The sequence below is a fragment of the Pocillopora verrucosa genome, chromosome 1 (genome assembly GCF_036669915.1).
Source record: "Pocillopora verrucosa isolate sample1 chromosome 1, ASM3666991v2, whole genome shotgun sequence".
Taxonomy (NCBI): Eukaryota; Metazoa; Cnidaria; class Anthozoa; order Scleractinia; family Pocilloporidae; genus Pocillopora; species Pocillopora verrucosa.
In genome coordinates this window covers 36,386,555-36,412,917 of record NC_089312.1, presented here as the reverse complement: position 1 = coordinate 36,412,917, position 26,363 = coordinate 36,386,555, and the positions used below count along the sequence as shown (strand labels likewise).

At 37.2% G+C, this 26,363-nt stretch overlaps 1 protein-coding gene across 2 annotated transcripts in view; it reads left to right on the top strand.

Annotated features, from left to right (window-relative positions):
- The first annotated feature begins 2,077 nt into the window (after window positions 1-2,077).
- Window positions 2,078-26,363, top strand: part of LOC131798394 (glutamyl aminopeptidase) — a 29,869-nt gene continuing 5,583 nt past the window's right edge. Inside the window, exons 1-15 of one of the 2 annotated variants that reach the window (XM_059116035.2) lie at window positions 2,078-2,283; window positions 12,610-12,876; window positions 13,667-13,844; window positions 14,765-15,035; window positions 15,527-15,647; window positions 16,496-16,650; window positions 17,974-18,087; window positions 18,330-18,464; window positions 19,471-19,536; window positions 20,440-20,505; window positions 20,926-21,107; window positions 22,413-22,492; window positions 23,415-23,539; window positions 23,631-23,686; window positions 24,140-24,290. In XM_059116035.2, the coding sequence (XP_058972018.1) occupies window positions 2,133-2,283; window positions 12,610-12,876; window positions 13,667-13,844; window positions 14,765-15,035; window positions 15,527-15,647; window positions 16,496-16,650; window positions 17,974-18,087; window positions 18,330-18,464; window positions 19,471-19,536; window positions 20,440-20,505; window positions 20,926-21,107; window positions 22,413-22,492; window positions 23,415-23,539; window positions 23,631-23,686; window positions 24,140-24,290 (2,118 nt within the window). In that variant the 5' untranslated portion in view covers window positions 2,078-2,132. Of the gene's footprint in view, window positions 2,284-3,816; window positions 4,091-12,609; window positions 12,877-13,666; window positions 13,845-14,764; window positions 15,036-15,526; window positions 15,648-16,495; window positions 16,651-17,973; window positions 18,088-18,329; window positions 18,465-19,470; window positions 19,537-20,439; window positions 20,506-20,925; window positions 21,108-22,412; window positions 22,493-23,414; window positions 23,540-23,630; window positions 23,687-24,139; window positions 24,291-26,363 lie in introns of those variants that run through there. The other variant, XM_059116034.2, reaches the window with a different exon arrangement.

Sequence of the window (26,363 nt, the reverse complement as noted above, 5' to 3'; positions counted from 1 at the left end):
AAATATGTGAATTTTCATATATCTAAATCTTTATTCTAGTTCTCTCGTCACCATATTCCCACCAATAGCGTAGCTCCATTTTCTACATGTAAACCCACACACAAACCACAGTTCCTCCAGCCGCTCTGACGAAGGGCTAACGCTCGAAACGTCAACCTTTTAACTCTTTACGGTGGCCAATTTACGTTTTCAACTCGGTTGATAACACTAAATTACACTGTTATACTCTCCCGCCGACGCAGCACCACAGTTTTTTTAGAAACTTACCTCCTGTAAGGCATATATACTTCATCCTTTCTTTATTTAGTATTTGCATGTCCTGTCAACTAAATATAAACAGAATTTAACTCTCTATATATTGCTCAATACTTTCATTTTGAATTAATTAAACTCTGTTTAATGTTTCGTATCATGGTAAATTGGACAAAAATATACTGTCACAGAATTTTGAATGACACACATGTTTATTGTAATAGTAAAAAAAAAATGCTTATCACAGTGCAAACCAGCTGTAAATGTAGCATCATGTAAAACCTTCACAACTGAGACCTCAGGACTTCTTTGGCCAGCCTTCTCGACTATATCGATCCCTGTTGATTGCTTTGTTAAGTTAGTGTTACAGTATAAGTGATAGAGAAAGAAGATTTAGTATGTCGCAAGATCGATAAATATGAAACGATTACCTCCATGTTTCCATTAGAAGTGTCTTCTTGGAGTACCCGAGACGTGGGTATAATGGATCTGTTGAGTGGTTTATTTGCGGTAAAGCAGATAGTGAAGCTGCGGCCCGAGAAGGGCTTTGGGTGGCAACATACCTCATTTCTCGTTTTGCTTAGGAAACCCTTCTCTTCGCGATTTCCCTACGTGTTTAGGCTTCTCGATTTATTCTTTGATACTGAATACTATGCTATTCTGATGTTAAACTCTTTTACATTAGTACACTTCCGTACGCTCACACGACCTTTACAATTCCTTCTTTTCTGCTTTTCACTTAAAACAAATTAATATAATGATTTATCTCCGATCATACATCTTTGACAACGACGACAGCAATGCATCGTTCCATGACGAACAGCTTCCCGCCATTGCAGCACGCAACGGCTTTGGTTGGATGTTTTCTCGCACATCGACAGGCAGTACTCAAGTGAAAACTTTCACGCAAAAAAACCACAAAAACAAAACAAACAACAGCAACAACAGTAAAAACAATTCAAAATTATCGTTGTTAGTGCTTTTCTCACAGCCCGATCGATCCCTTCCGTAAATCACACCTCCTGTGTGGAGTCTATTTTTTTCTTATCAACCAATCAAAAAAATTGCATTAATCGATTCTCCCAGAGGTCATTATATGGCGACCATACTGCTGACAAGGAGCCAAAATGACCCTGGGCTCGAGATTGGATTACTAGCAACTCATTCATTCGTTCCCAGGAGGCGTAGCGCTTCTCCTTCTACGAATCTTGTATTTACACCTGGTGAATGACTCGAAAAAAGTCTCTTTCTCTTTACAATGCTTTTGCATGTCAGGTGTCGATTGCCTGGTAAATGACTCGCGCTTCTGAATTTAAAATTTTTCACATAGCCACCGGCTGTGAGCGTAACCGACTGCTGCCATTTGTGTAGATTCTTAAGCAAGACTGCTGATTCGATTCTTTCTGAATCTCGTCAGTTGCCTCCAAAGAACAATTTACTGATTTAGTGCCGTAGGAATGACAGAAGTCGCTCAGGCCTGTTAACACTTTTTAACGTTCGAAGGAACGGCTGCAGACAATGAATTCCCATTACATTCACGTACATCGAAGGTATTCTTGCAGCCACCAAATAGGTTCACTAAACCGCGACAGGATGCAAATGACTTAATTCATATTTTACACCCATGATGCAACGCTATCAGACTGTACACATCGCCTGCGACAAAAGGGAGGATCACAAGCGCTCTCAGACCCCCTCCCCCTAAACTAGCTGAGTTCCAGCTAATATGCGAGGGGTTAGAGTGACAGAAATAGCAGACAATAGTCATGTTTATAAAACCCCATCAAATATCTGACGTCACATGCTCTCAAACCTCTAGGGTAGATTCTCTGATCTGCAGAAGTGTCGGGTGAACTTCATTTCGGCCATACGAATTAACCATGGGTGAGAAGGCGATCATTGCTGAATCAGTTCCAGGGATTTTTGTGAGCAAAACCAAAATAATTATATGCGGAATAGTTGTTATTGTGCTGCTGATTCTGGTCATAGTGTTAGGAGCAGTTTTGGGCCACGAGCGCTCCAAAGCATCAGGTAAATGTTTTCTTCTATTCAATGAACTGACACGCTTAAGTTGCCCAGAAGGAATCGCACTTGGAATATCAAACCTTGCAGCTGCGAGGGTTTTAACGGTGTCGTTTCGTTTCTATGCAAGTAAAGGCAGCGATGATAAATTAGTTCAAATCCTCATGCAGGTGATTTATACACAAATCGCTCTTGCAGACGGGACACGCGCTGTGCAACTAATGGGATTGTTCTGTACAAAGTTTTTGGATAAGGGTTAGTTGCTACCGTATTCTTCACTGGTGTCCACTGCAACACTCTTTAGCATACCAGAAATACCTTTGATGTTACGGTTAATCGACCCTTAAATTCTGCGACAGCCTAAGGAGATTTTTCAGTCGCTCGGAAGTGGCCTATGTTTTCGACTAATCTAACGTATTGGAAATATAACATACTTGAAAATTAAAACATCTTAACGGGGAAGAGAGGTTCGAAAACTAAGACTTTGGAATGGAATTCTCACAGGTTTAGGAAATGAAGATAATTTGCTGCAAAAGAGGAGCCTCTTTTCAGGCTTGATTTGTTGTTGTTGTCGTCGTTTTTATATCAATTCTCTCTTTGTGATCAATGCACCAATGGACTCTTCCATAAAAAAGATATGGACAAAGAAACGGCTTTCAAATCAAGGAAAGTTTGTCGTCACGGACCCCAACTAAAACAGTCAGATAACAGTACAATTTAAGTGACAGAAACGGCGCTGATGTGTAAACGAATACCTGTCAACGCATTGAACCCCTTCGTGCCAAAAAAAATGTATTCCTCTTTCAATTTGGTTTCTTTTTTTTTTTTTTTTGTTCATCAAGAGATGTGAAATAAATCAAAGAGGAATTCCACAAAAATGACGTCCATTAATTTCCCAAATCATTATCCCGCAGAACAAGCCTCATTTGCGTTCTGTCTTGAGACGAGCGGAGGCAAGTGCGAGGCGAGCCTGATGACAGAGGCGTCTAATCTCCCCCCCCCCCTTTCCCTCTCAAGCGCGTGTCACCGCTCCTGCCGGATGTGTGCATTTTGCATATTTCGTCGCCATCAGGTCAAATTCCTACCATCAACAGTTATATGAACTATCTATATTTTTGCTGTAGACAGTTTTTGAAATTGTGGGCGTTTCGAAGTTGATTAACTATAACTAATCCTGAAATAGGTATGTGTACTTTTTCTATCAGGGCCAAGGCTTTCTATTGTATCATAAATGATATCTTGTCTTTTTCGATAAACAACATTTCAGCTTGTAATGGTTTCAGACAATTATTTAGTGCACCCGCAGGTGGTGAGGAGCGAGTCTCCACTAATTCTTTTATTAATTATATCGCCTCAGGCAGCAAAACTGGCATTCCTACTCCCTAGAGACTAATGAATGCCGCAATAAATGACTGAAATCGCTCTTGAATGATTCCCGATCCTCGATCCCCGTATCTCGATCGTTCCTTTACGTTTTCAAGGCCCCATTGTCGTTTCCTAGGTTACGCAATCGCAAGCTAAAATGTCAACAGGGTCAGTGCAATTTAGAACGCAGGGGGGAATGAGATTAGTGTAAAGTACAGCGTCCATTCTATTCGGAAGCCTTTTGACACAGATATGGAGCTAAAACCATTGAAGGAAGAACCAGGAAGCTCGCCTTTGAGTTCCGGATTTAAAGAAAGCGGTCCGACAAAAGATAACTCCAGCATCGTTAACAAGCGTACGATCATTATCTGCGGTATTCTAATATTTGTGTTACTGATTTTGGTAATCGTTTTGGGAGCTTTACTCGGGGCCGAAAGACAGAGAAATAAAGGTAAGTACCACAACATAGTATTTGGAAAATAGAGCATGGTTCAGCTTCGGACACAAGGCCCCACGGGGCAAAAAGAACTGAGGAACTATACCTCACTAATGAGTAAGATGCATGTAAACGCACCTCATACCACGTGCTTAGAGACAGCTTTGCAAAGAAACAGAGCTACTAGACCTTGCTTAGGTTTTATAGTAAGAATTTTTGGAGCGGCTCGGTTGTTTTGCATCTTGCAAATGAAGATGTGTGATGCGTGACGCATCGTAAATAATGCGTTGCTACTGTGGTCGATCCGATCTATCTGCATTCCGAAAAGCATGAATTAAAGTTATCAATCTGGGACCTCTGCCCATTAAATCTAGTGCGTAGGAAGTCTGCCGGGCTGAAGAAAGCTATTTTTGGCGTGGGTTTTTGGATGGTTTGTTTCGGAGTTACTTAGTCGTCTGATACACAGTTGATACACTGTTGAGTTCCCTTCTCATGTGATTTCTGGCTGATAGCTACTAGCGCATTATATTTTCAGTTCTTGCCGTAACACTACATATGACAGCAGAAGGCGATAAACATCTCGCAATCATTTTAGGATTGCGCGCGATTTTAAGCAACAAAAATGTTCCTTGTAGAAATATATTATATATTTACATATACATATATATATATATATATATATATATATATAGAGAGAGAGAGAGAGAGAGAGAGAGAGAGAGAGAGAGAGAGAGAGAGAGAGAGAGAGAGAGGTGTGATCGGTCCGAAGAGAGAGCATTTTACCGTTTAAATCAGCGAATTATGTAGATCCGAGGATATAATCGTTTTTAAAAGTTCTTATTCTGACACTACAAAAGATGATAAACATCTCAGAATAATTTCACAGCGGCTTCCTCTGACGCATAATTTAAAGCAAAACTTTTTCTTACAGAAATATCTCAGTTAATGTGATCTGCACATCATGGAAGCTTTGAAGTAATCCTTTTTTTTCCTTTGAAAAGAGAGAATTTTATCGTTTGAATCGGCGAGTTGGCTTCGAAATACGATACCTTGAGTTATTCCACAGAATTATAAAACGATGGAACGGTAAATTGGCGGAATGGCGGATTATCTCAAAGGATTAGTAGGGTCCCGAGAAGTATTCTTTTTCTTTCCACCAAAAAAACCTAATACAAAGATAGAATACTCCACAAAGTTTCAGCCTCTATAATGCTTCCGTACCATATGAAATTATTGCAAGAAAATCGAGCAATAAGGCTGCCATCTTGATTATGTCCCCATCTTGCATGTCATCATCGAGCTCAACCTTGTCAGGAAACAAACATGGCTGCAGTAGAGCATCACTTCGAGTCAGATTCAGTCAGACAGTCAGACGTGATACTTGGCAGTTTGAACAGGTTGATTGCGTTCGTGGTAAACTTATCGAAACTGAAAGTAAGTGCATCTGTTGTCTCAAACAGTCCCAAATCGGAAAACAGGTGTACGGAATTTATTTCATGAACTTTGTACTTTTCTGTCCTTCAGTATGCATGCAACTCGGCATCACCATCGATTGATTAAGACCATTCGATCACTATACGATTATGTGATAAAGACTTGTTCTTAAGACTCCCCTTGGAAATTGAGCCTTGCCAAAATGCGACATGTTAAAATTATTCTATGTCATAGCTGCATGACTATAATTGATATTTGAATTTCTTCCTACTTGTTTTTCTTATTACTATTGCTGTTGTTGTTGTTGTTGTTTTTTTCCTTCAAAAAGGCAAGCTTTCAACCAACACCTGTAAAATAAACATTGAAGGTGGTTTGGTTTTTTTGTTTTAAATACCACAAAACAAGCTCTTGAATCAGTGACTGTTTTGACACTGTTTAGATGTTACCTCACATGCCAAAATGGTGATGTATTGTATTACAGATCACAAAGTGTCTTCATTTTCTTAATATTGGTTTGTCTTAAGAACAACAATTATAGGCTAAGAAATGTATATGTTGAACTGATATTTATTTAACAATCAAGAATGCACAAGGCACCCCAGGTAGGTAAGAGTGATACATCTCAGCTTCGTAGTCTGTATTTCATAATGTGCAACAGTATTATCTTGCGTAAAAAATAGTCACTTGAAGCTCTGCCCAAACAGTTAAGGTTGTCAGGCATCTATGCCATGCTTATAACTTGTTTGAAGTGACAGGCTGTTTTAAATTTCTCATTCACTGGCAGTCTTGGTTGCCCTGTGGCTGTTAGCACCATAAACATAATGACTAGAGGATCTAATAGATGTCTATTTACATAAGCTGCCTCATGCATGGTTGTCACAGGTCCACGGGAAAAAGTGAAGGAAAAATAAATTTATTCAAGGTCAGGGAAAACTTTAACCCTTTAACTCCCAGATAAAATTTGAAGTTCTCCTTAATGTCAACCATAGAATTCATATAATGTTAGTTCAGAGAATTTAGTATTGGATCAACCAATTATCGCCAAATTGAAATTTTTCTCAATTTTCATCACTTATCTGTTTGATATTGCATTGATATTGTAAGGAGAAATTCTGTCTTGGTCACTCATGGGAGTTAAAGGGTTAAATGAAGTCAGGGAAAAGTGAAATTTCAGGTAAATATGTTGTTCATCATGGCTTGGCCCTCTTTGTGATGAAAGATAGTGACACTTACAAGTCTTTTTGTGATGAGATTTTGTGATGTGATGATGATCGGTCAGCGGTTAGCAGACAAGATGGCTGCTTATTTCTTCACTCTTGAGGAAATTGTAGTCAATTTGAGTATAGTGCTCTGTAGCGTGTGATATATTGTATCTGTTTAACATTGTGAGTATCTACCAGTATGCCATTCACCATATTAATTTTAAAGAGGATCTTCAGAAGATACAAACTAGATTAGTATTTATTTTCTGATCTTTTACGATTTGATGAATTGTTTAAAATGTGTAACTGACACTAGTGATATGGCCTGTGACTTGGCCAATTCACTTCCATCTTTATGTATCAATTCTCCTAGTAACATCCCACACCTCACTGATCTAGATGCTGACCTAAACATGCCTTTGGAAAACAATTTCTGTTTCTATAGTACTCATGATTTTCATAGTAATTATGACATCAACAAGTGTCTATGGAGTGGTCAATCTTTTTCTTTGATTAGTTGTAATATTAGGAGCCTATCAGCTAATTATGATAAATTGTCAAACATGTTATCAGAGCTATATTTTCCTTTCTCATTGATTGGTCTTACTGAAATCAAAAAGAAAATTGATCAGACTCCTATATCTAGCACTGATTTATGGGGATATCAGTATCTCTCCCAGCCAAGCCTTTCCAATGCTGGGGGAGTTGCTGGGGGAGTTGCCTTCTACATAAAAAACAACTTAAATTTTAACATAAGACCTGAATTTACAATAACTGCTGATGATTTTGAAGCCTTATGGATTCAGGTACATAATAATTGTCATTCCAGCTTACTCTGTGGAATAATTTATAGGCATCCAAATGGTGACTTAGAAAGATTTATTGAATATGTGAGCTCCACAGCTGATAGAATTAATCAAGAAAACAAAACTTGTATAATCATGGGAGACTTTAACATAGATCTTTTGAAATTTAAATCACACTCAGCAACTGATGGTTTCCTTAACACTCTGGGTTCTAATTTTTTTCAGCCCTATATAATGCAACCACCAAGAATCACAAATCATTCAGCAACTTTAATTGATAATATTTTTTTCAATTCAATTTAGCATTTTACAATCAGTGGTAATATAGTGTATGATCTCTCTGATAACTTTCCCAATTTCCTAATTTTTAATAAATTTTCATCACCTCCTAGCAATGTTAAAATATTCAAAAGAGATTACTCTAAATTTGATCAGCAGGCTTTCATTAGTGAGATTCAACTAATTGACTGGGAAACTATTTTTGCATCCAATGATAGTGCATGAAATATGTTTAAATCTTTTTACTTTAAAATATCTAGCATAATCAACAAACATATATCAGTCAAACAACTATCTAGGAGGGAAGTAAAGCTTAAATCAAAACCATGGATATCTAAAGCTCTACGAAAGTCTATTCAAATTAAAAATAATTATTATAAGAAATACATCAAGACAAAATCTACCTATTACCATACAAAATTTAAGCTTTACAGGAACAAATTAAACCATCTTCTAAAAATTAGCAAAAAAAATATAATTTATAATGAATATTTTTTTCAAAATATTAAGGATGGTAAAAGGATCTGGAAAGGGATTAAACAAATAGTAAAATTTAAGCCGCAAACTAGCCAAAGGCTCATTAAGATTGTAGAAAACAACTTAGAAATAACTGAACCTAAACTTGCTGCCTATGTATTTAATGATTATTTTGCCAATATTGGTAAAAACCTAGAAAGTCAAATACCAAGTGTATCCAATAGCCCAATGGTATATCTGAATAATCCTGAATGTAATAATTTTTATTTTTTTCCTGTAACTTGTAGTGAAATTGAAACTGAAATATCTAAGTTTAAAACTGGCAAGTCTTTAGGACCATTCAGCATTCCAATTGATATACTAAAAATGCTAAAAGCCTATATATCAAAACCTTTGGAGATAGTTTTCAATGCTTCTATTTCAACCGGAGTTGTTCCCAGTGATTTTAAAATAGCAGATGTTGTATCCGTGTTCAAAAAAGGATCACAGTCATCCTTGTGCAATTACCGTCCCATCTCCCTTATCTCTGTCTTTAGTAAGCTCCTTGAAAAACTTGTATATAATAAACTAATCAAATTCTTAGAAAAAAACAAAGTTTTATTTGAAAACCAATATGGTTTCAGAACTAAGCACAGTACTGACCATGCAATTCTTTGCATAATTGACAAAATTCAGAAAGCAATTGATGATCGAAGCTTTTCCTGTGGTATATTCCTTGATTTTACCAAAGCATTTCACACCGTCAATCATCAAATTTTGATTAACAAACTAAAGTATTACGGTATTCAAGGTCTTGCCAAGGATTGGTTTATTTCCTACCTCAGTGGCCGACAACAACTTGTTATTGTCAATAATGCAACATCCACAAAATGTAATGTAAGTTATGGAGTACCACACGGATCAGTACTTGGCTCTCTGTTGTTTTTATTATATGTAAATGATTTTCATTACTGCTCAAATATCTTTGAATTTCATCTCTTTGCAGATGATGCAAATTTGTTTTATAAAAGTAAAACTTTCTCTATGCTAGAATCAAACATAAATGTTGAGATAAATAATATTCACATATGGCTCTATGCTAATAAGTTCTCACTCAATGAAGAAAAGTCAAATTTTGTAATTTTCCACGCACCTCAAAAGAAACTTGAATGTCAAAATTTCATGCTGGCTATAGATAATAAGGAACTTAAGCAAGAGTTCTGTATAAGGTATCTGGGCATTCTAATTGATTCACACTTGAATTAGAAACACCATGTTGATTGCATTGTTAAGAAAATTAGAAGAAGCACTGGTATCCTCTCTAAACTTCGTTATCATGTTGGCCTAGATATTTTATGAAGCTTAATTATATTATGCACTTATATATCCTTTTTTGACCTATGGAACAATTATCTGGGGAAATACCTATAAGACCACTCTTCAACCAATTTTCATTTTACAAAAAAGAGCTATGCGATTAATTACCTTTTCTAGACTTGATGAGCACTCTAGTCCTTTATTTAAATCTCTTGAAATTAGAAAATTCCTAGACCTAGTAACTTTTCATTTAGCAATCTTTATGTATAAATATCATAATCAATTATTGCCATCAGTCTTTAGTTCTTTTTTTAGTAAAATTTCGCAAATCCATTCCTATAATACAAGGCTTGGTGCAAAACAGTCTTATAATCTTCCAAAAGCAAGAACAAATTATGGTATATTCAATATCAGATTTCAAGGTCCATCAGTATGGAATTCCATTGACGAAGATATAAAATTATCTTCATTGTCTTTGTTTAAAAAGAAAGTAAAGCAGCAATTTATCAAAGATAACTAGACATCTGTATTGTCTGTGTAACTTTAAAATGGAAATAATACTGTTTTGCAATGTATGAATTTTAGTCTCTTTAATATACTGGTAGTTTACCTTTGTGTGCGTTTCTGTATCTCTTTGTTTTTGTGTCCCTGACCTAAATATTTAAATATCTTTTCTTTCAACTGGCTGCCTGGCATTTTTAACTCTTAGATTATTTCGGGCAGCCAGCGCCCCTATGATTGTCTGTACTATTATTATAAATTTCTCTTTCTTGTATATTTTGGGGTGAAAAAAAAAAAAAAAAATAAAGTTGTTGTTGTTGTTGTTGTTGTTGATGAGATCCTTATCAAATACATTGTGTAGAACAGTTGACAAATTACTGATTAACCTATCTTTTTCCTTTGTAATGCAAGTTCAAGTTGGTTTGTGAATGAAATCATACATATTTTTTTTCTTCTACATAAATTTCTTTTAACCTTTGAAAGTCCACAATATATTTCATGGACATGAAAGGTGTTCGATTTCTTATTGTCTTGACCAAGGAAGTATCACTTCATGCACTCTGTCTGTAACTGGAAAGGATGACAGTGAGGAAAGGTTGGGCCACCAAAAGGACTCATTTGTGAAATTGTTTATTCAGTTGATCAGGGATGTTTAACATTTATTACATGGAAAAATCAGGGAATTTCAAAAATTTATGATTTTGGCAACCATGCCATGGCTGTTGGTACCATGAACATTGTTTAGAGGTTATAAAAGATGAACATTAACATAAAATTCAGAATACTAACTAATTCTGTTCTCTGTGATGGCACTTGCGCTTATATTTTTATGTAATGCAGGTGATTGTAAATGACTTATAAGTAAACAATCAAAAGAGCATATATTCCATAGGCATTAAGATTGTTCTTATCTATTATACATTATTCAGTCTATTTGAACATACCTAACCTTATCGACACTTGAAGGAAGAAGTTGAAAGCAGGGCCAGAAAGGTAATCTCGTGTATTTTAATCGCATCTAAATCTAACATAACTACTCAGTGTAAACAAAAACAGTAGTTGTGATTAAACATGATGATACTAGTCTAAATAATGGTATGATGGCAACAACCAATTTGAACTACAGTAAAATTTCACAAACTATCTTTATGCAGCGTTCTGACAGTATGTGAGGTGGATTTTTTAAGGAATACTCTCCTTACATAAAAATAAAAACACAAGTGCATTCATGATATTCAGCAGGACAGTAATGGGCAATAATTCTGCAGCTTATGTAAATAGACACGTGTTAGATCTTCTAGTCAATGTTTACAGTGCAAACAGCCATGAGGCAATCAAGACTAAGTGAGAAATTCAAAATAGCCTGTAACTTCAATCAAGTTGTAAGCATGGCATATATGCCTGACAACCTTAACTGTTATGCCAATAATGGCCAGAGCTTCAACTGATTAGTATTTAAGTAGGATAATACTGCTGCACATTATGAACTACAGACAATGAAGCTGAGATGTATTATTCTTTCTTTCCAAGGGTGCCTTGAAAAAAAAGTGCTTTTCTGGACCCTACTTCTTCTTTAACCCTTAAACTCCCATGAGTGACAAAGACAGAATTTCTCCCTACAATATCAATACAATATCAAGCAGACAAGTGATGAGAATAAAGAAAAATATCAGCCAGGGGATTATAAGTTGATCCAACACATAATTCTCCAAACTAACACCACAAGAACTGTGACAGACAGTAAGGAGAATTAATAATTAGATCTTGGGAGTTAAAGGGTTAAAGGCATTATATACCTCGGAGACAGAAATTTTCATCGACTTTCCATTTAGGAAACTTCTTCAGAGCACCGAATGTTTGTTAAGAAATCTCAAGCTTACCCAATTTTTTTTCGGTGTTGGAGAGTTTCCCGAGCCATTATGAACATGGTAACATTGCATGGCTTTCAACGCTTCAAAAACATTTCTGACCTAACGATTTTATTGTATGAAAAAACTTGGAAGATTCATCTACACTTAAAATTAAAGCCATTTTATGAATTGCGTGACATTTCTACAGGAACATCGCACTCTTTCATTAGCTTTGCATGAGGTATTCTGTGGGAATTCGATAAATATTTCTGACTGACTGTGCTCGGCAGTCAGAAATATTTACCCAGTTGCTACAGTTCTAATACCACATGGAATCCTTATGAGAGTGTTCGATGTTTGTTTTGAAATGCAAGGTGGCTCAAAAAATTACCATCCTTTTGGGGAAAGAACTTTCGAGGTTTTAAATACCATAAAATCGCTAGGTCAGAGGTGTTCATTAGTATCGAAAACCTAACTATTCTATTGTACGCAGAAGCACGGAGAACTATTATTCTACCAAAACCCCATTTTGTCCGAATAAACCTGATGACCTTACAACAGTGACACTCACTTCTTTTAGTAATGAATGAAAGAAGTAGAGGAAGATCAAAAACGCGTATAGTGCCAGGAAATAAGTACAAATAGCGGTAAGGGAGACGATGAGGAGGTGCTCTTATTTCTCACCACAGATACAGGCAAGACAACTCCCTTTGTTCCCCAGGGGGAGACTCATGGTCCAACAACAGCCGGCACTGAGGTGTGGTGGAATGTTCGTCTTCCTGACTACATAACTCCCATACATTATGACGTTGAGCTGCACATTGACCTGAAGAAACTGGAGTTTTATGGAGATGTGGACATCCATTTGAAAGTTTCAAAACCGACTAAAGTTATTCTTGTTCATGTAAACTTGATGAATGTTACCTCTGCCTCAGTAGTTGAATTTTCAAATGAAGGTGAGCAGGTGTAACCATTCTCCCACAAGTAAGTGTTGGACTCTTAGTGTGTATAGTAAGACGCTTTGAATAGCAAGCGTTGAGGGCTTTCGTGTGGGGAGGTAAGGTCAGGGTGAGGGCGAAATTGTGAGGATGCATCCGATGCCGTTTGCTACACGGCTTTCATTTCCGAAAATGAAGGATTGTTACTGAAGTTCATGCTTATGAACGCAACGTAAACGATCGTCTCTTACATTTTCGGAGTATTTCAATCATTTTTAACATTGCGCAGGTGATACCTTTAGAAAAAAATGCCACTACATCGAGTTTGATTTTACACTACTTCGAAATGGAGATGGCTCAAAACTGCCTGCAATCCTCCCATAATTTGTGATCAGTTTAGCTTCGTTTTGTTTTGTGTTGTTTGTTGCAGTCGTCAAGAGTGAAGACATTTTGAAAAATTAGTGAAGTTGAGAGCGCTTGAATTGCGAAATTTAATGCCCTTTTTTCATATCGCGAAGATAAAGTATTTCTTGCTGGCAACGATTATCTAATTTACAAGATTTGCCTCCTGATACAAACTACAGCAGCAATATTTGCTTCAGGATAAATTAATTTTTCCCACGAAAACCTTGGCACTTTTAAAATCTTTCAAAACGCAACAATCGTGCGTCTCTTAAATGGCCTGTTGGGTTAGGGTTTGGCAGGAGTTTATATCATGAGATGCCATTGTTTCTGTGGCTTTATTTTGGCCTTTGGATATGAGTGAAAATGTTTGCTTTTTTTAAATGCACTTTTTCAAATTTATCAGAATTACTTGAAATACAGGACAAGTTCAAGTTCGACAAAAACCAGTTCTATGTTCTTATAATGAAGTCACATTTAAAGGAAGGTGAATACAAAGTCAAGATGAAGTTTAAGGCGTGGCTGAGGAATGACCTCGCTGGATTGTACAAGAGTACCTACAAAAGAAGGGATGGAACAGAAGTGTAAGTTATCTGCTGCATTATTTATTTTTATCAAACAACATCATGCCACTCATTATTATCAGTGGATAGGGAGGGGATTGAAGAAAGGGGTAAAAGTCCGCGGATCAGTCCTTACTATATCTATAAATGGGTAAGTTTTTAAAGAAACTGTGGTGCTGCGTCGGCGGGAGAGTATAGCAGGTAATTTAGCGTTAACAACTGGGTTGAAAACATAAATTAGCCACCGTAAAAGATAAAAAAGCTGACGTTTCGAGCGTTAGCCCTTTGTCAGAGCTCTGACGAAGGGCTAACGCTCGAAACGTCAGCTTTTTTACCCTTTACGGTGGCTAATTTACGTTTTCAACCCAGTTGTTAACACTAAATTACCTGCTTACCATATCTATTTAGTTTTTTCTGATCCGAATCTCAGCGCCCCGGGGGGAGAGAAGATAACCCATATAAGTACAGTTACACCGACGGACCAACAGGGCTTCACTATCCTTCATTTTGCCCGCCATAACAGCAACGGCTTTACCAGGAAGAAACAAGTCTCAGGACCCTCCTTTTTTTTGTCTTGTGTTACGTTCGGTGATTTCTAGCCTTTTGTAGTTGATCTGATCTCCGACCCTCTGGGGTTGTCTACTCGTATCGATATCACTGTCTCTTCGCGCTGACTCTTAAACTTGGCATACTAACGAAATGAAATCTTAATTCAATAATACATCAACGAAGTTTTTATTCAGTCCCGAGCCAGTTGGAAGACATATAACTTAAAGAAACTGTGGAGTACTCAGCCCCCTTGAAAAGTTGTGCACGCCATCACTAACCGCGAGAGGACTGATTTTGCTTGGCTGTGAAAGTGCCAAGAACCATTATCCCCAACGCTATTAAACTAGTAAGGATGGACAGTGTTTATTATTATGTCTGTATTGTGATCGTAGGACAATTGCAGCAACACAATTTCAGCCGACAGATGCACGAAGGGCATTTCCTTGTCTTGATGAACCTGCCCTTAAAGCTACCTTCGCAGTGACTCTGGTTCATCATCCAATGTATATATCCATATCTAACATGCCAATCAACAAAACAGTCAAGAAGGAAGGTTGGCAGTTTGATCACTTCCAGAAAACCCCGAAAATGCCAACTTACTTACTTGCATTTGTAGTGTGCGACTTTTCAGGAAAGACTGTGACTTCCAAACGTGGCACAAATGTAAGTACTTAATTCATTTTGTACATTAAGTGATAGGATGCCCTCATTCAGTGACTTCAGTGTGTTATCGAATATGTCCAAAGAGATAGTGAATGGGTAATGACAGGGATGGTTTATAAAACCTGCTCAATAAGTAAAATATATTAGAAACGAATATGTAGGGACTGCAAATGCATAGAGTAAGGATTTGCTCTTTTCAAACCCGTAGAGAAAGACTCAACAAGAAATCTTTAATGTGACTTGCGATGAAAATGTAGGCCACATCTGCTGTTTCGCTTTCTTGGTATCAAAAAAGATAGTGTATGAAATAAGACTAAATGAATTTATACGATTTAACTGATGCACCTTGGTGTGCTATAAGTGATTCAAATTTCCCATTTTTCTTCGGTAGATGAGATTTTAACAATAAAGATGAATAGAATAAATGATAGATAATAATAATTATTGCTGTTATTTTATGGTTTATTTAATAGCCTATTTTTCTTCGGTAGATGACATTTTATGCTCCACCAGATCAAATTGATCAAGTAGACTATGCTAAAGATGTTGGCGTCAGAATGTTGAATTACATGGAAGAGTACTTCGGTATTGATTATCCCCTGCCTAAAGCTGGTAAGTTTTTTACCATTAACACCCATCCCTGCCTAAAGTTGGTAAGGTTTTTACCTTTAAATTCAGTTATTTAAGTCAATGGCGTCCGTGTAAAGAAGTGGATGTCGACTTTAATAGAAATTCATGAACATTTTATTTATTAGAAATTAATTTGTAAATAAAGTGTTTTAAATAATTTACTTTCGAGTGTTTGTTTGGGGTTGGAGAAGGTGGGAATGCTCATTAGAAACTTGATGCTATGCTGAGAGTAGTGGCTTATTAGAGGGGTCTTACGACACCATTCAAGGTTTAAGACTGTAATTTACTCACACCACCAGAACACTTGTTACTGTTGGCTTTTGCAGGAAAGTCTTAGGGTTAGCTTAGGGTTAGGGTTAGGGTTGTCGCTGTGCAAGGATTACTGTTTTTGATTGTTTTTTTTTTTTTTTTCTAAATGAATTCCTGTTATTACATTGTGTAAAATATGATACAAATAAAAAAAAAAAGATCTTAGCTATAACTCAGCCAAGAATGTGCATCTCTAATATAGAATATCAGTGGCACTGCACTTGTAAAGATTTTGAGCAAGTCATAGTAAATTTTCATTATGAATAACGAATGTTTATGGGGATGTATGTCTGTTTATTTTTCTTCTTCTTTTCTTCATTGTTAAATACGTTTCCTATCACGAACGGAATTCAAGTCAAAACTTTATGGAAAAACCTGCCCTGAGGCTCCTCAAGCTAGCTCATGGCCATGTGACTTTAAGCCCCTGCCCCTTCACCAAATCGAAAATTGCCAAATAGATCAAATGCACTAAAGAAGTTTGAATTGTGCTCTAGTTCACCTAACAAGTTTCACCTTTTCAGACATGATTGCCATTCCTGACTTTGCCGCCGGTGCTATGGAGAACTGGGGACTTATAACATATCGAGAGACAGCACTGTTGTATAAGCCGGGTGCTTCATCAGAGTCGAACAAAATGCGAGTAGCTTCAGTGGTGTCCCATGAACTTGCTCATCAGGTACAGGCAGTTTTATCTTGAGGGGATTTTTAAGTCATCAATTGAGCCAGAGCTCAGTGCATAGTTTTTCTTGGTGGCTACTGCCCCCTATAGGAGGCGAAGCTACATATGTCGTCGAGATAATTGAGTGAGCGAGTGAGTAAGTGAGTTAGTGATAATAAGATTAAAATTCCGATTTTGACCCAGTGCTACTTATTGTTTGTTTCGCAGTATCTTAGTCGTTTGACATTCGCACTCGATACACAGTTGAGTTCTTAACTTTTCTGATTTCTGGGTGACAGCTACTAACACCTCATGTTATCATCCTTGTTCCTACTGTGGCTACTGCCTTCTATATGATAGAAGGCAAAGCAACTAAGTTACGGGGATAAGTGAGTGCGTGATTGAGTGAGTGATTGATGGTAAGTTACAATGGAACTCTGATCTTGACCCAGATTTAACCCAATGTTTCCTGATTCTGCTGCTTTTTTTTTGGAGTATCTTATCTTACTTGCCCTACGGTCTCGTGCAATTTTGTTGTTTTTGAAAAGTTTACTCGTGCTTATTTACGCCAATTGCATTTGGATCATGTTATTACCTTCACACACAAAACTCCCTATGGAATTGAATATGGATACGTTGAAATTCTTTTGCTCAGTTTCTCAAAATAAAATTTACCTGGCTTGGGTTGAAAACCAACCCGAAAAGCCAGAAACCCTTTACGGTGGCCAATTTACATTCTACACAGTTTATAAAACGAATATTAACTGATAATTTAACTCATGCTAAGAAATTTTCAAGACTTCAGTGTGGTGAAATCATTGTAAAGTTATGTAAGCGGAACTAAAATTACTAGGGTGGTAAGTTTGTGTTATGCGTAATAGTAAACAGAGAATAAAAATGACTATTTGGTGGTGACTAGGTTAAAGTCCAAGCCATAAGAAAGTTTCCCTATTGGAAACGGAAAGGAATCATTTCAATATTCTCATCACTAATGGAAAAGAATACGCTGTAAATTTTTATAGTCCGTGCATTTGTAATGGAGGGGAGGCATATAAACAGCAAAGAAGTTTCTTCTCATTTTTCATAGCTTCGGAACTAAAACTTACCTCATGCAAACAGCATCACGAGCAGGTTACAGAACATCTACAGATTTTAAATAAAATTATTAATTGGTTTTGGTTTCAAGTAGTTTTCACCTTTATGGGTATTTTCCATCGCGAGCATTAGTATCTTATACATATTTATATTTCATGCTGATTCTAGAAGGTACCGAACTCCCAACCCCCAACCCCTTTATTCCATTGTCTTTGGCGGTTAACTTGATTTGATGTTTATTTTTAGTGGTTTGGTAATTTGGTCACTATGGAATGGTGGGATGATCTGTGGCTCAACGAAGGCTTTGCTAGCTTTGTGGAGTATTACGGTGTCAATGCAACAGAGCCTGACTGGAAAGTGGTAATGTTTGTCCTTCAGCGTAAACCATTTTGTTTTACCTATCCTTCGGGCACGAAAGGTGAAAGTACACTTAAAATGATGCGAAGTACTCAAAGGTGCTTCAAATCTTGATACCTGAAATCAGGTGTATTTTCCGCTTTCACTTCAGAGGTTTTATCTATGATCCGTTAGGCAAAGTATATACTGAAACTTAGATGTAATATAAGAATACCAGGGTTTTGTTACTTTTGTCCTCACCACAGTTGGATCAGTTTGTGGTAGCAGATTTGGTTTATGCATTTTCACTGGACGGCCTAGCAAATTCCCATCCGATCAAAGTGCCAGTATATCATCCTGACGAAATCAATGAGATATTTGACTCCATTTCATATAATAAGGTATGCCTGTACAAAAGTCGCTTAGAACATTAACTAATTTGTGATCATCACTTACACTCCAAAGCAAACTCGCCTACTACTCTAACCCTGGTAATGGCATCACTATTGAACGATGGCATAGAATTTTGAACTGCCGAATATAAATCTTAAGTGCTAAATAAAATATACGTAGGTAGCTTTAAAAGAGGAAAATATCACAAAGACATTCCACTGAAGGTTTAAATTTAAGATAAGTAAAACAAGAGCCGTCCGTCTGAAACTAACTGGTAATTTAGTCTTAACAACTGAGTTTAAAACCAAATTGGCTACTGTGAAGGGTGGAAAGGCTGACGTTTCGAGCGTTAGTCAGCCTTTTCACTCTTTACGTGGCTCTGACGAAAGGCTAACGCTCAAAACGTCAGCCTTTTCACTCTTTACGGTGGCCAATTTACGTTTTCAACTTAGTTGTTAACACTAAATTACCTGCTATACTCTCCCACCGACGCAGCACCACAGTTTCTTTAGAAACTAACCCCCTTCATTCATTCGTCTGAAACTAAGTCGCGCGTTGCTGCTGTGATACAAAGAAGCCTGTCGTATTTAGTATTCGTGGTGAATCCATTTTGACCTTCATGGCTGTAGGGTTTCAAACGTCGGGCTACTGCCATTAGTTGAATTTGGGTCTCAAAAGTGTAGGTTCTCACGTCAGAAATGCGATGTTTTAAATAAACCTAAGAAGTAAAACCTGACTTTGCTCTGGATTTTTAATTGGCTCTTGGAGCATAATTCATCATTTACTGGGAAAAAAAGGTATCTGAATGTATTTCCTCTATGTTATTTTAATTTAGCTGTTTGAACTGAAAATATATAATCTTTAGAACCCAAAGTATGTATACACTTGTCGCATATTGAAATGTTTGGTTTCAAAGGAAGGGCAGTAGTTTGGTTGGCTTAGTTACACGGGTTTAATCCAGATTACTTTTACTTCAACAAGTCATTTCAGTTATTTTTCATTTTTCCTCTGCAGGGTGCATCAATCATTCGCATGCTTCAGTATTTCCTTGGACGCGATGTATTTTTGAAGGGCTTAACAGTGAGTATAGTCTCCAATAAGTGAAGGTCAATCCGAGCTTAGAGGAAACAACGCGCTCAAGAAAATTTGATCGGCAGCAAAGAGCGCAGCATAGAGGTTAACACGCAGAAACAATTTGTCGGTGCAGTAGGGTTGAACTAAAAGCCTTATACCTGAGAAAAACAGGCTTTTGTAACGGACCAGTTAAAGTAAATCAACAGCATCGTGAATATTCAGAAATAAACTGCTCAAACAGCTAGCTTTAGATAGTCACACAAGTTCTCCGTTGTTTCGCTCTTGTTTGTTGAGTTCTGATTTGGTTGAGAAAACAGTCTTAATGAAAATTTCAATGAGATGTTTTCTCAGACAAGTCCGTCTATTTCAATTAAAACCTTAGCGCGTATGCTAAGAACTGTGGAAGCAAAGACAATGAAATAAACAATGTATTAAAACAAATGGAAGAAGTTAGGTCACACATTGCGAGCGCGATCCTGTGGACACTTGTAGAGATCAAGACAAATGTAATGAGGTGAAGCTATCTACAAGGGCCAATCAACGTGCGCAAAGTGATATAAATGAACGATTTGAACAGAGCTAAATTGTAATTTGTTTTGTACTACCAATTAAGGTTGCTCTCCAAAAGATTTGATTGAGTTCGATTGCCAAACCCAACTCGCCCTAAATTGATCCAAGATTGTAGTACGAAATAGAGAAATGATTCTCGTAGGTGAGCTATAGTTTAAGACCTTTTGCAATATCTTTCATGGAGTTCGCATACTTGGACCATTTCTTTACCTCTACATCATCCGAAAGTCCGAAAAATTTCTTTTTATGTCAGTTAATTGAGATTGAAGTTGGATTACCAAGCTTTCGCTTGTTTTCGCTGGAAAAGTAAATTGTATAGCGACAATTTGTTTCCTCTAGAACTATCTGAACAAGTATAAGTATGGGAATGCTGTGACAGATGATTTGTGGAAAGCTCTTGCAGAGGTAATCCTCATTTATATTCATTATTCTTTTCTTTTTTTTGTTACAGCTTTTGTGCTTAGACGTTTTAGGAAATGTTAATTTTTAGCTTTGTCGCGCCTCGTGAATAGAGCTCACTGAGCCGTTTTCAATCCTGTGTAAGGTGTTCATTTAAAGCTGAGTGATAGAAGTGCAGGATGAAAGAAGGAGGAGGCTTGGGTCAAGCCACACATCCCAATCCCCCCTCTTTTTTTCATGAAACGCTTCCGTCGCGCCCCGTCTACCGAGTGAATGCTTGGAAAAGGAAAGCCGTTCTCGTGATTTGTCTCGAGTCTCCCAACCAGAGGTGGTGAAAGACTTCAAATCCGTCAACAACAATATTGAACTATTTACCTTCACTCGCATAATTGCAAAGTTACAGCCTTTGTTTTTTTGTTTGGTCAGGAAAGTTGTGCTCAGGGAAAATGTGTAAGCGTCAAACAAATGATGGATACCTGGACTCTTCAAATGGGCTATCCAGTGCTGAGCATCACATCAAAATCAAATACTGTACAGAGAGTTTCACAGGAAAGGTTCCTCTATGACCGAAGTTCCAATATTACCTCAAAATACTCAAGCCCATTCAAGTAAGAAAATCAAGCTTATGTTATTCAATGATTTTTTTACGTGTTTATTTATTCATCCATGTAGTAAATATGAAGTTTGACACCTGAACATCATTCACTTACGCCCCATAGTTTCAGCAAAAATATGCTACAGCGCGTAAGATTCTTGCAATTTATGACAAAGGAGTTCGATAAAAATGCCCTTTCCTCGAAAATCTGTTTATACCCAAAGCATCAGGGGGCGATATGAAAAAAAACTTGTGAAAGATAAGTCGTTCCATTCAAGCAGGTCTTGTCCTTTGTTTTATGGAGGTTACTCCCACTGAAAGTTCGCACTCTCATAGACGAGTTCGTCTAAGAAAGTTTAACGAGTTTAACCCCATCTTTACCAGTACGCCCCTAAATCCGAACAGCTTCTAAAATACTTTTATTTAAATGTAAAAATGATAAAAGAAACGACGCCCGTCACTTGGAATGAAAAGTAGTAAGTGTTACTTAAACAGAATCGACACTGAACACAAAGTTTGACTCCACCTATCTTCTTTCCATACTAAATAAACAAAGTTAACTCCACAAATCATACGTCATATTTCAACTAAAATAAGTTTTTCACAGCGATTTTTATTGATAAAGATAATCATAAATATTTTAACAAATTTAATAAAATGACACCCCTTGTTGAAGTCGATCGAGAGGGATTGGAAACTTCTGCTAATTTGTAAGATTAAGAATTTTTGTTTGTCGGTGGTTAAGGTTCTCGACGCTAACTCTCGATCTGCGTAATTTCGGGGTAACAAGCTCTTCTAAGTTTCACGCAAACGCAAGCTTAAAACAGTGCAAAACCTTAAGCATGAGGACAAGTGTTACTTTATATTACTTTTGCAGTCGTGTGCGAGATAACACAACTAAGAATTTGCTTTTTGATAATTCTTTGTTGTGTTAATTTTTAGTCGATTTTAACGGTGATCATATATGAATTCGTCAGAAAAGGAGCACGCTCTACCGTAGGTATGAAAGTTGAAAGATTTGGGGGCGATCTGGCGAAAGTGGGTGTAAGTCTTGCATGTATTACAATTGAAGACCTTGTGAAGGGGCGAACTCGGAGAGGAAGTGGCGAACTCGTGCTGCGACTTGTTAATAAACTTACCCAGAGAAGTGAATTAGTTGAATTATAAATTTATTTTTTAAGTATTTGTGGTGACCTAAGAAGAAATCTTAAGAAATTAGCCTTCTAACGGAAGTGTACCGTTAAGCCTCGACTTTATGCACTAGAAAATATTTAATCGCCTACGGAGGAGTCATTAATTTGTTTATCCATATCCACAGCTACACGTGGGTTGTACCATTTACATACAACACAAAAAACTCCGCTGTTACTGTGTCCAAGCCTCTAAATATGACTTCAGGTGAGAAAAGCTTGTCAGTCCTGATAAGTTAGTAATAATCTCAATTATGATAATGCCTGGCTAGCGTGGGTGGTAGAGCGCTGGACTGCTTACTTCAAGCCCGATGTCTCCTTCAGCTCCTGCTTTACCTTGACTTCCCTAAAATCCTTTCACCAGGATATCCCACAGTTCCTTGCCTTCCATGGGGCCCAGGATCTCTCTGAAAGAGACAAACAGTTTTGAATGGACTGCCCTTACGAAATGTAAAAAAAAAAAAAATATATATATATATATATATAAAGATCGAAAAAATATGAGGTTTCTGACAGACTGAGAATAATGTAATATACCTTCTAGTCCTATATATTACTAAACAAAATTTCGAAATTAATACCTCCCAATCACGGCGGTCAACAACAAGTTCGAACCAGAGCCCTGCAGTGCAGGAATCTTGTTGAGCGTAAAAGTTGTGGTCACTGAAACATTTGTGGCCGTGGTGCTCTACAAAATAATTTCAAAAGAAAAAAGCAGCAACAAGATCAGCGAAAATAAGTATGGCTGCTACTCAGCCCTGACTAATAGCTATTTAAATACGGTATGTACTCGATTTCACACCGCAGATGGAAGCGAAACAACCAGTAAACGCAAGCCTTTAATGGACCCGTATCCAAGCGGAAGAATGCCATTTATTTGAGGTCTATGATAAAAACATATTTGCAAAAGCGGTAGAACTTGCTAAAATGCTGGAACGTTGGAGCTTAAAAGATGTTTCTGCTTTGCAAATGTTTAACCCTAATTTTTGCCGCTGATTTAGCAAATAAGGTTTTAAATCCGACGCCGCCCTTGAATAGACGTTACATCAGAAACGTTCATAAATTAGTAAACGTCGCAGCGGTTCATCGAATTAATAAGGAAGTGTTAATATGTTTGTTTATGTTTTCAGTGGAAATTACTTGGGATGGGATTGGTTGGATCAAAGGCAATGTGGGTCAAACAGGATTTTACAGAGTCAACTACGAACAAGCGCAGTGGAGTGCACTAACAAATCAAATGGATACCGATTACACAGTAAGTAACCTAATTGTTCATGTTCATGGTGACGATCTTTATGGCATTGGCAATGTTATATGTTGATGATACTTTATTAAATTTTTGGAAGAAATTTGACGTAAAGGATCGTGCAGGACTGATGGATGATGCGTTTAATTTAGCCAGGTAAATAATTATTTACTTTTCTGAAATGTATTTGAACGTAGATGACATAAAACAATAACAAAATTATACTGCGGTTTTTTTTTGTCGAACGAGGTTCCCAGCTAAACGAAAAGCGGAAGGAAAGGGCGTTAGATATGAGGAGTGTTGCAATTATTTGGAGGGATAGACAATGTAATTTACTATGCCATTCGACGCAGGTCAGACAAAGCTTCGATTGGTGAGGGATATGACGTTTTCTTCAGAATCAGTTTAGCGGCCCTGTTTTTTTTAGTGCATTTAAGTCTGTATTAGTAGCATAGATAGAGCCGTGAAATATTGCACTTTTGGAGAGCGAAAGTGAATTTGCATCTACGAATTGACCGGGAAAGCGTGGTTACTTTTTATTGGAATTTTACATCTGTTGGAGAAATCAAAAGGATTTATTAAACTAAATTCATTTTAATTTTTATCCAGGGGGGGTTATATCAAGTACACTATTCCGCTAGACGTCACCAAATACCTGGCAGATGAAGATGAATATGTACCGTGGAAAGCAGCCAGCCATAATCTTGGCTTTATATCAAGTATTGTGCCACAATCAAGCTCTGCCTATAAGTACCTAGAGGTTTGTACATGTACAGTAATGAACTGAGTCAAGGGTAGCCGATGTTGGTTTGTTTCCTTGCAAGTGTAATTACTCATTAAAAGTCTTTAAGACGGTAGCTCGCTAAATTCCCAGCCATCTCATTTGCGAAAGTTTTTGTCCGTTATCAAATCGACCATTTAGAAATCAATTATGTCGCACATAAGATTTTACATCTTCCTGTGCACTCTTCTAAAACCGAGGCGCGAGCGTAACGTGAATGAAAGCCATTAATTCAACGTAGAATGGAACATCATGCATAAGTCATTCAACAGCCATCCCCACCGCATGTTCCCAGTCTCATTTAAAAGCGATTTTCATAATTATTTTAAGAGATCAGGAAAAGACATTCATAAGTTCAGTGCCACGAGGAGATGGGGTCACTAGTCCTTAACTTTAGCTCTAATCTTTAGAACAGTTTAGATTTCTCTTCAGGAGAAGAAGAGTCACTAACTCCATTTAGGTGTGGCCTGTTTAAAGTCGTGTTACAATTTGTATTGATATCCCTTACTTATTCTCCTTTTGCGTGCATTTTTTTTTATTTCTTACATCCCGGTATTTATCAGCTAGTTTTTAGTCTTAGCGTAGTGTTCTTTTATGTGAGGACCCTTTTGTACTTAAAGGGCATGTAAACCCAAAAAACGTTCATTTTCTTTTCACATAGATGTTTTGTAAATATATCAAGTACACCAAAGATACCATTCGTTTATTCTCAAAAGTCCATTTTCACTTTGTAAAAGCCCTTCCAAATTGGAAACATTCGCCATCTTGAATGGCGCCATCTTTCCTGTGACGTCACGGGTGGACCCTCCAAAGTCTCGTTTTATAATCGCGTGAGGCATGAAGGAGTCTTCTCTACAGCCGTTGTTTGCTGGTCTCGTCATGATTTTTTTACTTACAGTTTGCTTCAATATATTCAATTTTTTCGTAATGGTGAAGCGTTGTGTCGTCCAGTTTTGTACTGATTCAAACAAAACTGGGCATACAATGCAAATATTTCCAAATGACGCAAATTTGAAGCGACAATTTGTGAAATTTGTTCAAGTGAAAATAGCCAATTTCGTCGAGCCGTTCGAACGTTCTGTTGTTTGTAGCAGTCATTTTTCTTCCTGGTGCTGTACCGACGATTCAGGCCTCACCAGAAGCAAATTATTCGGAAGTATAAAAACGACCCATACAGTCGGCAGACGACGAGGATTCGGAAGTGGCCGACCGAACTGAGAAAGAAGTTGAGCTCTTCAAAAGTTAGAGGTCAACAGAGAAAGTACAAAATCGATTTACATGAAAACGTTTCGTTAATTAAACAACAATAGCTTTATTGGTTCTCTAAAAACATCTTTTTTCTCATCTAATGAAATATTATGGGGGAGCCAGTTGTTCGGGAGCCAGCGCTGAGCCCGTAAAAGACACTGACATGTCTGAACCTTTGCCTGAATTCGAAACACGTATCAAAGAAAGAGAATTCGTTGATATCAGTGTGTAATAACGTGATCTGGAATTTTGTCGGTTCGATACAAAGAATTCTATACAGGATCCCATAATCAACCCTTATGTTCTATAAGAAAATCCAAGCCAGCCCCACTTGGTGCTTCCTTTGAGAAACCCTGAAGAGAAACAGCAGAAGAATTTGTGTCACGGTTTTCACAGCAGTGAAAATACATTCAAAGGTCAGTAGGACAATATTCATCATTTTGAGTACAACTTAAAAGATCCTGATTTCAGCTTGCAAAACTATCTTTTCAATATTTCAAATCGAAGCAAACACAAACAGGGTTGGATAATTATGAAGGCCACACAAGGAAATGTAAATGATACAACTTGTTTATCGATGGAAATGCTTCTGAGATGAAGGATATTGTTTACCGCACAAGATAGCACAGCGACCCTAAAGTGTTTGCCGAGATATCCCCAACACCAACGAACAAGCTATCTGTAGGCAATTTAGCGAAATTTCCTGTCAGGAAAGAAGCGAAAAACAACTAGCTCTAGTACTGTATTATTAAATCAATGGCAGAAACAACTCAAGTAAGTCGATCTCAAAATGTAACAAAACAG